Here is a 12,073-nt window from a genome sequence, read left to right as displayed (position 1 = left end):
AGAGTGCACACAAGCAGGAGAGCAACAGGCAGAGGGAGAAGCAGGCTCCCCACTGAGGAAGGAGCCCAATGTGGAACTAAGTCCCAGGAACCTGGGATCATGACCTGAGCCAAAGGCAGAAGCCCAACCTACTGAACCATCCAAGCATTCCACTTAGGCGTTTTTATATATCAGTTAAATTTACATAATAGTACAGTAAGGATTTCCATTTTGAAAGAAATGTGAATTTTAGTTTATTTGTGAATGATCTTTTGCTGTTATTATAGGTAAGGAGATCGGTATACCACAAAGATAATCTTTTCTTCCAAAGGAAGAATTTTTAGTGTTAGTTAAACATTCTGTTGATCTAAGACACTTTACTAAGCTTTAAGGCATTATTTCATTTAATCCTTAGAAAATTCTTTAGGCTGGATCTTTTTCTCATTGTTTTATAGCCAATTAATTGGTATAGCTGAGATTGAAACCTCAGTCTCTTTGATTGCAAAGCCCAGGTCCTTTTCTCTCCGTTTTGAAAATTGTATTTTCTTTTTTTTTTTTTTTTTTTAAGATTTTATTTATTTATTTGACAGAAATCACAAGAGAGGCAGGCAGAGAGAGAGGAAGGGAAGCAGGCTCTCCGCTGAGCAGAGAGCCTGATGTGGGACTCGATCCCAGGACCCTGAGATCATGACCTGAGCTGAAGGCAGCGGCCTAACCCACTGAGCCACCCAGGCACCCGAAAATTGTATTTTCTTGAATGTTACGTAGAAACTTGAAAATAAGGGGTCTGATTTCTTTTTGGAGTATGGAAATGATAGTTATCAATCAGATCTAACATACTACTATGTTATGAGGTTCCTGTGTCTTCATTTATGCTCATCTGTTTGCTCTGTCATTTTTTTGAGTAGGTCTCAAAGTCTCAAATTACCACTATTTTCTTTGATACCTTCCAATTCTGTTTTATGGCCATTACTATTTAGGATATAGATGGATATATTTCTTTTAACTTCATTGTGAATGTATCCTTTAGCATTTTTATTAAGTGTTCCCTTTTTGGCCTGGATTCTGTTTTGTTTGACATAGTTTCACAACCCTTGTTTTCTCATTATTACCATTTGCTGTTATATTCTTTGTTTAACTTTTTATTTTCAAGCCTTCCAAATCACTTTGTTTTGGGTATATTTCTTAATTTCACAGAGTCGTTTTTTTCTTTTGTGATCCTGTGTGAAATTTCTTTTTTCAGTACCTGAGTTAAACCCACCCATCTGTATTCATTGATAGGATAGATTTAATTGATCTGATAGGTTTGATTGGTCTTGATTCTGTCACAATTTTTTGTTCTTTATTTTCCTAGGTTTTTCACTTTGTGGTTGCTTTGTGAGTATGTAGTTTGGGTTTTTAGAAAAGTTTATATTTTTAGGGGCACCTGAGTGGCTCAGTGGGTTAAAGCCTCTGCCTTCGGCTCAAGTCATGATCCCAGGGTACTGAGATCGAGTTCCGCATCGGGCTCTCTGCTCGGCGGGGAGTCTGCTTCCTCTCCCTCTCTCTGCCTGCCTCTCTGTCTACTTGTGATCTCTGTCTGTCAAATAAATAAAATCTTTTTTAAAAAAAAGAAAAGTTTATATTTTTGCTCTCTAGCTATTCTTAAAGAATTCTAGTGAAATTCCACAACTGGAAATTGTATATTATAAATGAACTAGTTTTATCTCATTGAGAATTAAAAGTTTATGTATGAAAGTATCCATATTAGGGTCAGTTTATATGAGGTCTTGATTTTATTCATGAGATTGATTTCCCCTTCACATATTTCAGCATTCTAGATAGAATGTGTTGAGGTTTTTAAATTATAACTTACTCTTTTTGTATCCCATACATTTTCCAGTACCTTGAGTCTGGGGAATGGCAGGTTACCTGTGCTCAGAGGCAAGTTCCAACCAGGCTTTACCAAAATACTACTGTATTATTTGATAATTTAACATGTACATAATGGCATATAAAACTACCTTTCTGGGACACCTGAGTGGCTTAGTCAGTTCTAAGTGTCTTCTTTCGGCTCAGGTCATGATCCTAGGCTCCAGGGATTGGGCTGTGCATTGGGCTCCTTGCTCAGTGGGAAGCCTGTTTCTCCCTGTCCCTCTGCCTATAGCTCCCCCTGCTTGTGCTTTCTCTCTCTCTGTCAGATAAATAAAGGAAAATCTTTAAAAAACATAAAACAACCTGAGGGTTTTGAAGGGTCAGGGGTGGGAGGTTGGGGGAACAGGTGGTGGGTGATGGGGAGGGCACGTTTTGCATGGAGCACTGGGTGTTGTGCAAAAAGAATGAATACTGTTACGCTGAAAAAAAAAAATAAAAATTAAAAAAATGCTAAAAAAATAAATAAATAAATAAATAAATAAAATAAAATACCTTTCCTTTTAAGCTATATCTTGACATATTAAGTGAATGGTTTTGGGCCAAGGATCAAATTATTAAAATATGTACATCTGAAAATTGAAATTACAAGGAAAATGGTATTAGGTATATAGCCATCCTTGGCCTCAGGTTTTTAATTTGTTTTTGAAGTTATTTCGTTATTAAGGTAAGAGATGTTTGAATTTTTATTGTTTAAATTTTTTAGACTTTATAAAGAAAGAAGCCAACATTTTGGTGACTGTCTCTCCAGATATATTGCCAAGCATAGTTTTACATAAGCTGGCCCTAATTATAAACACAGAATAATTTTTTTTGGATCTAATTTTTTGAAGAGACCTAAGTAAACCTCACATATATTTTTTTTTCTCTTTCAGCGTTGTTGTCCAGACATGGTAAATAAATTTTTGGAAATGATTAAGGCAGAACTTGCTATTACTGAAAATAAAAAAAACGGTGCAGAGAAAGGAAAATTGATCATGCTAGTTAGTGACTTTTACTATGGAAGACATGAAGGAGCTATTGATGATGAACAGAAGACTTACACAACCTTTAAATGCTTCAGTTGCTTGAAAGTTCTTAAAAACAATATTAGGTATGTAAATATTTATTTCTCTTTCTGTCTGAAAATTGGAATGCTACTGATATAAATATATCTTTATTTTCCTGTGCTATCCTAGATAAGCAATTTTAACACTTTCTACTAGGAATAAAAGCAGATTATCGTGGGGTTTTTTTGTATTTTTTTTTATTTTTATTGTATTTTAGGAGTTTGACACTTGGATCCCCTTCATTGTAGTTCTTTAATACAACTTAAGAAAGGGCAAAATTTATTTTAACTTAGAGAAAAATCACTTGTGTATATTTATCATTGAACTCCTAATTTTCAATGAGGTATTTTTATTATTAAGCTTCTTTTGAATCTGCTTTGCCTATCACAGGAAGAACTACTTTATCCAGTTTGACCTCTTCCATATTAGTCTTATTTTATGTTCTATTTTTTCAATTTGTATTATCATTTTTATCACATTAACCGTGCAGAGAAAGTGATACTTTTGGTGATCTTCCTTAGAAAAGTGCCAGTTTATGAAACATGTCTGCTTTGAGTTTATAATTTAACACATTTTAAAAGTGGAAATTTAATTTTCAGTTTTGAAGATTTTGAAGATTTATACGTGTATGCTTTAAATTTTAGGAACTTGAACTTTGCAGTCTTTGAGGAATATGGCATATTATGTATCAACAATCCTAAGTAAGATAGCAACCAAAACAAAGTAACAAGATATACTGACTGGTATTTTTTGTTGGTTATATAGTCTGACATTGTCTTTTCAACATTTTATTATAAAAATTTTCAAATATTCCTCAAAGTTGAAAAAATTTTACAGTAAACATCTGTATAATTACCACCTTGATTCTACCATTAACATTTTACCTCAGGTGTACCACACACCTGTTCACCAATAGACTCTATCTGATTTGTTTTACATTTCGGAGTAAATTACAGACATCAGTATACTTCCCTTAGACAAGATAGTCATATGTATGTATATTGTGCCACACATATATACACACATGTATGTGTAAACTTTTAAAGATATTTACCATTGATAACTATCCTTTGCAACTAGCATTCTTAGGTATCCTAGAGGTCATTTCTAAGCCTAGCATTTATTTTATTGTCTGATGAATTCTTGAGTCCAAAATGAAGTACATAGAAAACCCCTGAAATGCACTGTAATATAAACCTAAAACAATTATGAATGTTACATTTGTGATAGTGCCTTAGAGTTTTCAAAGACCTTTCACACTTCTTTACCTCCTTTTATCAAGCCCTATTAGCCATTAGTCACTAATGGCCCAGTAGCTTAAGAGAAAAGAATTGTGCTTTGATATGTAACACTGAAAGAGTGTTAGGATAGAACTCCGTGACCTGCTTCCATATCTTTACCTTTTTACAGTAAAATACATCAGAAAAGAAAATTAATAGATTTAGTAAAATACATTTTAAAAGTGGGTCTCTGTTTAAGTTCCTTATTATACTTAAATGTTATATGATATTCGAAGTTCTTTCAGCAGTAGCATTTTGTTTTTTCCTGTAAGATTAGTCCATTTACTATTTAACATGAAGTTTCCCTTTTTTTTTTGTTTTCATTCCAAAGGACTGGTTACACATTATCAGAATATCCAGAAATTTTAAGCTAACCATATTTTATAACATTTAGAAATTGTGTAGCATTTTTGACATATTTTTAGTAAATAAAACCTGAACAGTAGACTCTGGGTAACCAAAGAGGTTAATGTGTGTTAAATAATATTTTACCTTAATGGTAAAATCTGGGATGGCAAATTGATGGTTTTAGAGGATGATAGAAGCTGATAGTTCAAGATTTCTACTCTCTGCCCTGTCAAGATATTGTAGGATTATTTTTTCCTGCATTAAGTGTCACTAAAACCAGTTAGCGCTATTTTATTCTGAGAATAGTTTTGTGAGGGGTTGCTTTTTCCCACCCTATCTGCTGGTTTGAGAAACGTGCACTGCCGATGGGGGCAGTGCAATAATTGAGAGATAGCTAGTTAACAGAAAACAGATAGCTAGTTAACAGATCACTTTATACAGATAGATTTTATTTATTACTTCAAGTTATGAGCTGAAAGGTTAATGGCTTATGACCTTTATATGTAAATATTTAGCCAAAACTAGGACTTTTTTAAAAAAAAGGATTTTGTTTAGATAAGCTATCGAGCTGATCTCCTGTTACCGAGACAAACCATAAATGACTCTTAATCTCACAAAACAAACTGGGGGTTGCTGGGGGGAGGTGGGATTGGGAGAGGGGGAGCGGGCTATGGACATTGGGGAGGGGAGGCGAACCATAAGAGACTATGGACTCTGAAAAACAACCTGAGGGTTTTGAAGGGTCAGGGGTGGGAGGTTGGGGGAACAGGTGGTGGGTGATGGGGAGGGCACGTTTTGCATGGAGCACTGGGTGTTGTGCAAAAATAATGAATACTGTTACGCTGAAAAAATAAATAAAAAGGGAAAAAAATAAATAAAAAATAAAAAAAAGGATTTTAAGGGGCGCCTGGGTGGCTCAGTGGGTCAAAGCCTCTGCCTTCGGCTCGGGTCATGATCCCAGGGTCCTGGGATGCAGCCCCGCATCGGGCTCTCTGCTCAGCAGGGGCCTGCTTCCTCCTCTCTCTCTGCCTGCCTCTCCGCCTACTTGTAGTTTCTGTCTTTCAAATAAATAAATAAAATCTTAAAAAAAAAAAAGGATTTTAATAGAGATGATGTTAAAATTAAAGGGGGTGGTTACCTGGCTGGTTCAGTGGTCAGAGCATGTGATTCTGCATCTCAGGGTCATGAGTTCAAGCCTCACATTGGGCGTGGAGCCTACTTAAAAAAATTAAAGGAGAAAAACAATATTTCAGAGTGTACTATGAGCAGGAGATGTAAAAAGGTAAATATTAAAGCCTGTGTATTATGATTGCTACCTAGGTTGATGACACTATCACTTCAAGATTATATCCTTTTGGGACTCATAATGAATAACTGTTAATATTTGACTCAGTATTAAAATTGTTACTTTGAATAACTTTACTTTGAAATTTAGTAAAAAGTTTTAATAAGCACTCTGAAATAGATCTGCCCTTTTATATGTTACTCTCCGCCACCACCGAAGTTCACAATTCCTTCTTATAAGAAACCTATTAGGGGGGTGCCTGGGTGGCTCAGTGTCATGATCTCTGGGTCCTGGAATTGAGCCCCACATCGGGCTCTCTGCTCGGCAGGGAGCCTGCTTCTCTTCCTCTCTCTCTTCCTGCCTCTCTGCCTACTTGTGATCTCTGCCTGTCAAATAAATAAATGAAATCTTAAAAAAAAAAAAAAGAAACCTATTAGGGAATCTGATAGTGGAATGTAGAGCTAAAAAGTGGACTGTGCTTCAGAGGGCATGGTCTGTGAAAAATGAAGTGTTTGTGCTCACAGTAAACCAGCACTATTAAATAAAACAAAATGGTTCTTGTAATAAAGAAAAATTCTCATAATTAAAGGTATTAAAATTGCTACTACTTGCATTTAGAAACCAAAACACAAATAAAAATACTAACTTGTCATTAGGCAGCTGACAACCTATTGTATATCTTTGAAAGATTTCTCTCGGGACTGTGTAGGTGCTTTCGGTGATAGGATTTTCTTTCTGTAGGGATTTTATTTTCAAATGGAAACAGTACTTCATGTATGGAAAAGAAGCCTGTTGTCCTTTACAAAATTTTTTTAAGGTTTTATTTATTTATTTGAGAGAGAGACAGAGATAGCGAGAGAGAGAGACAGAGAGAAGGAGTGGGGAGAAGAAGGAGAAGCAGGCTTCCCTCTGAGCAGGGAGGCCGATGCGGGGCTTAATCCCAGGACCCTGGGATCATGACCTGAGCTGAAGGCAGATACTTAACCGACTGGGCCACCCAGGAGCCCCTTTTTACAAACTTTTTAAAATCTGAAGTAATGAAGAGTTCTAGCAAATTAGTGGTATTTCATATGAACTATATTAATGGATTGTTTTAAAACAAAGATGCAAAGAAAGATATTTACTGAGCCACTTAATGAAAGTGATTATTGGAACACCTGGGTGGCTCAGTTGGTTAAGAGTCTGCCTTCGGCTCGGGTCATGATCCCTGGGTCCTGGGATCGAGTGCCGCATCGAGCTTGCTCTGCCTGCCCCTCCCCCTACTTCTGTGCTCTCTTTCTCTCTCTCTCTGACTGACAAACAGATAAATGTGATTATTTAAAATGCACACTTTTCTAGAGGACTCTAAGGCTTTGGAGATATTATTTTGAGTACTACAGCTGTATTTGTACCATTTAGGTTCAAATCTTTATTTGAGAGGTTTTTTCCCTTGGTTATAAATCTGAATATTTGTACCTGTTGACAATTACTTACAGGTTTATGAACCACATGAAGCACCATTTGGAACTTGAGAAGCAGAACAGTGAGAGCTGGGAAAACCACACTACCTGCCAGCATTGTTACCGTCAGTATCCCACGCCATTCCAGCTGCAGTGCCACATTGAGAGTACACACACTCCCCATGAGTTTTCTAGTAAGTCACAATTTTATTGAAGTCTTGAACAGTAATTTTTTTTGGTCATCTAAACTATAAGGAATCCTTAAGAATTCTGATTCAAAACCTAAAAATGAGAAATGGACTTTGGATTTGAGGGCACAGTTTAAAAACAAGTTTTCACTTATTTAAACTTTTCAATAGAGTTGGTTTTTAAAACTGAAGTCCCTCTTGTACATAGAAACTTCCTTTGCATAACTCATGCATTCATTGTATATAGGGAGCTAAGTTAGGGTTCTCTGGTTTGCAAGTATGAAATCATTAGTCTTGATTTATACTCTCAAAAGAAAAGTAACCATGATGATAATTAAAAATCACAGAGTTTGGGGTTAGCTAGGATTTAAATTCCAGTTCTGCATCTTAATATAGCTGTGAGATTTCAGGCAAGTTACTTAATCTTTCTGTGCCTCAGGTTCCTCATCTGAAAAATGGGGGTAAAAATAGCAATATTCTGTCAATGATGGCATGAGAGGTAAGCTAATATAAGTAGAGTCCATGGAACAACGTTACAGAGTTAACAACTATAGAACTGTTGGAGCCATCACCACTGTTACTATTAACTACTTATTGCTATTGTTGTGGATGTACAAAATGAATCTTTTATTTATTATACATCTGTAAAATGGTAATGTGGGTTTTTTTCCACTTTCAGCTATTTGCAAAATCTGTGAATTATCATTTGAAACAGAGCATGCTCTTTTGCAACATATGAAGGATACTCATAAACCCGGTGAAATGCCATATATTTGCCAGGTACACATACATTTTATTATGTACTTAGGTACTTGTTTTAGTTTCCTGTGCTACAAAATAGTATTATTCTATTGATCTTTTTAATAACTGTTAGAATAAAATGAATTACTATAATCTTCAATAGTGGAAACTCCCTTGATATAACTCATATACGTGTAGATGGTTTGAACTTGGACTAGAGGCTATGGTTTCCTGACCCCTGTACTAGACAAACAAAATACCCTGCTGGAGAAGACAAACGTGGATTTTCTAACCATGTACAGAAGAACATAGACATAGCAGAGAAATAGGAAATGCTGTTAGTTATGGGGAACTCAGCTAAATGCTTTGGAACTTGTATTTTTCCAGAATTTGAAGTGGTTCCCAGTTAGATAGCAAAATAAGAAAAATTGCCTCTTGTCATAGCCTGGATGCTGTCTAAAATCCAAAGAAAAGAATATTCTATTTTATGTAGCAGGAAAAACTTTCTAGGACAAGAGATGTCAGTTTGAAAATTCAAGCAAGTTGGGGGATAGTAGACCTGAAAAGAAGGAAATCTGGTTATATTTAGGAATATATCCCTAAACTTCAAAAGATAACTTTTCTGTTTCAAGGATTATACTTACTATTTTCAGTGCTAGAATTCTTGGTTGTATAGGCAACAGAGCTGAATTAGTGGTGCATGATATTCCTCTTAAACGAATGACTCGTCATTGTTACCTTGATGTAATTGTGTTTGTTATGAACTTTGAAGTTAAACTAAACCTTCTTTGTATTTCTAGGTGTGCCAGTTTAGATCATCAACATTTTCTGATGTAGAAAGTCATTTTAGAGCATCTCATGAAAACACTAAGAACTTGCTATGTCCATTTTGCCTCAAAGTTAGTAGAATGGCAACTCCCTACATGAATCATTACATGAAGCATCAGGTGAGATTTAGCAGTTATTTGCTTATTTTGTCTTAGTAAAAAGGTAGATGCATAAAACTTTGAGCATTGGTTAGATTTGTTCTAAAAGGAAAGTTAAGTGGTTCCAAATGACACAATTTATTAATTTACAATTTATGCTGAATGTCTTGTGAAACTTCCACTTCTTTTCTTTGTCTGCCTCCTAGTGGTGATGAGGCTCTTGACTAGTGAAGATTCAGAGACTTAGGTAGAAATAGGAATCCTGGAGTGGAAGGGAAGAGGAAAGATGGGTGAAATATTCAAGTTGACTATTTCAGGGGTCTAAGAGTGGTGAAAATGGGAATGATTTTGAAGGTAGTTAATCAAGAGCAAGAAAGAGGAGGTATTGGAACTAGGGATTAAGATTGAGGACTCAATCTTCTTGTTTCCTCCTCTTCAAACTTCATTTCCACTTTTTAGCTCACTTTTCACTATGAAAAGACATGTGGTTGTTATTAGCAACCCAGAATGGTCTTTTGTAGCAGCGAGTGACAAAGAAAACAGCAATGACACTTATTTCTAAATATGTGAACTATGCCAAAGAGCTATATTTAGGTTATAGCTTGTTTCTGGATGATTTTTGCCAGTTCTGCTATGTAATTTCTGGAATACCAGTGTTAGTGCTTGCTGGTATTCTCATTTTATCCTTGCTGGGTCTTTTCCTGACACAATTAGACCATCCTTTAGTTAGGCTGAAAACTTGATGAAACAGTAAACCTGTTCTTGAGTGTTTGAAAGAGCAGTGGTACCTTTGCCAAAATTAGAAGTCAGTGAGTTTACTAAATGTGATTATGTAATCAAGCTTTGTCTCCTCACTGATCAGCTCATTACATTTTCTTATTATTGATTGCATTGTCATGGCCAATTTACACAGCACTGGTGCTAACATAGTTTTTAGTTCTAGTCATTAGATGATCATGAAATCAACTTGTTAATTGAAAAAAAATTACAAAATTAGAATATCCAAGTATATTCAGAATCACCTATGTTAATGACTGGGATGGTTCCAACATGCTGGCATGACATCTCACCCTTAAGAACTTCAGGCAAAATCTTTCTATTCTAGAGTTTCCCCAACAGTTTTCCATCAGATGTTAATAGATGTCCTACTCTAAAATTGCTCCTGGGAAAAGAAATTCAGTAAATGGCTAGATTTAAAAAATTAACAAGTTTTTTTAGATTTTAAGATTAGAGCTTTTAAAATGCTGGAAAACCTCATAAATCTCCAAGGAAGGGATATTGTATAGACTGTCCCCAATACTTATTTAACCATTTATTTGCACAATACTTATTAACATTTCTTGAGAAATAGTTCAGAAAATGCTGGTCTTGATTCTCTATTCCATCTTTTGACCTTTGATTTTGAAAGGAAGAATGAGATATAAAACAGCTCTAACTACTTCATTATGAAGCTTTTAACATAGTGCTTTCTGCCATGCTTTCCTAAGCTCCAGAGTGAGGTATAGATGTCACAGAGTAATAGTATCCTTAGAAAGGTAAGAAAGAGATGGGTGGACCTGGTATGGGGACTGTGTCTCTTAAAAGTGGTTTACCTGATCTGTAGTCACTCTTCATACCCTGAATTGTATGTCTTCACTTGCCAGGTGTATAAGAAAGAGTTAACCCAGCAGGTGTGAGTTGTTCAAATCTTGTACATTTTCAGAAGAGTCTACTTGCATACTTTCATAATTGGCCCTTGGGTATCTCCTGGAAACCAGGCCTTTGTTATTAATTGATGAGTGTTTTTCATGTCTGGAACCTGAGCCAAATTGTACCAGCTTTTCTAGATCATTTGTACAAGAAGTATGATTATGTGAACACCTGCTTTTCCTCTGGGAGACTGAAGATTTGGTGACTAAACCTTGTCAAAAAAAACCAAAAAACTCTGGCCTCTTAGACTCAAGAGAGCTTTCCTGGTAAAAAGCACTTCGTACATGTTGCTGCAGTTAGTTGCTGGGGGATTGATTGAGTCATGTCCTGGGCAACTCCATTGGGAGAGGGTGCTTGGAAACTGGTGCCAGTATCCTCCAGACTCCACCCAATGCCCTTTAATCCTGCTCTGTATCCTTTCATTATAATAAATCATATCTATGAGTTTAACAACTTCTAAGTCCTATAAGTTCTGGGAGTAGTCTTGAGGACTACTGGCACAACATTGGTGCCCGGTTTTTGTGAGTTTGGAGTACCTAAGAGGTAGGCAGTCAGCAGTCAACAGAGGAAAGACACTTTTTTTTTTTAAAGATTTTATTTGACAGCGAGATCACAAGTAGGCAGAGAGGCAGGCAGAGGTGGGGGGGAAAGCAGGCTCCCTGCTGAGCAGAGAGTCTGATGCGGGGCTCCATCCCAGGACTCTGAGATCATGACCTGAACCAAAGGCAGAGGCTTAACCCACTGAGCCACCCAGGTGCCCCGAGGAAAGACTATTAATCAGAAGGATCATCAAGCATTTGTCAAAGCACTTGCAGTTTACACAGTTGTTCACAGAAGACTCAAAAACCGTAACTGAGCAAGATTATACTTGTAATTGAGGTAATATAAGTGTGATTTTAGATGTTAGGAATTATTGAATATATGGCTCATTTTATTCTTTTTAAAGACTTTAGTTGTAACCTTTTCCTAAAAGGAATATATTATCATGTCTGAAGTGATTTTAGAGCTAACAAATACAGTTCGCACAACTTTTAAGAAAGGATGAGGGACCTTAGATATGTCAAGTGTTCTTACTAGATCTTTTTAAAAAGTCACAAGTAAATATATACTAATCACATGCGATATGACAGTCACAGTGTTTTTACTTCCATTATTTTGTTTAGTCCTCTCAACCACCCTATAAAACAGGTGTGTGATCATTTTCATTTCATTGATAAGGAAACAAAGATTTAGAGAGA

At 36.0% G+C, this 12,073-nt stretch overlaps 1 protein-coding gene across 12 annotated transcripts in view; it reads left to right on the top strand.

Annotated features, from left to right (window-relative positions):
• The window catches only part of ZNF280C (zinc finger protein 280C), a 78,823-nt gene that overhangs the window by 36,239 nt on the left and 30,511 nt on the right, over window positions 1-12,073 (top strand). For all 12 annotated transcript variants that reach the window (XR_006816853.1, XR_006816851.1, XR_006816852.1 and 9 more), the window contains 4 exons: window positions 2,766-2,983; window positions 7,328-7,485; window positions 8,159-8,259; window positions 9,021-9,167. Coding sequence is in view for 8 of the 12 variants with exons in the window: in XM_045995208.1 (XP_045851164.1) it covers window positions 2,766-2,983; window positions 7,328-7,485; window positions 8,159-8,259; window positions 9,021-9,167 (624 nt within the window). In the remaining 4 variants the exon portion in view is untranslated. The remainder of the gene's footprint in view (window positions 1-2,765; window positions 2,984-7,327; window positions 7,486-8,158; window positions 8,260-9,020; window positions 9,168-12,073) is intronic.

Source organism: Meles meles, chromosome X (assembly GCF_922984935.1).
Source record: "Meles meles chromosome X, mMelMel3.1 paternal haplotype, whole genome shotgun sequence".
NCBI lineage: Eukaryota > Metazoa > Chordata > Mammalia > Carnivora > Mustelidae > Meles > Meles meles.
This window is presented reverse-complemented; position numbering and strand designations above follow the sequence as displayed.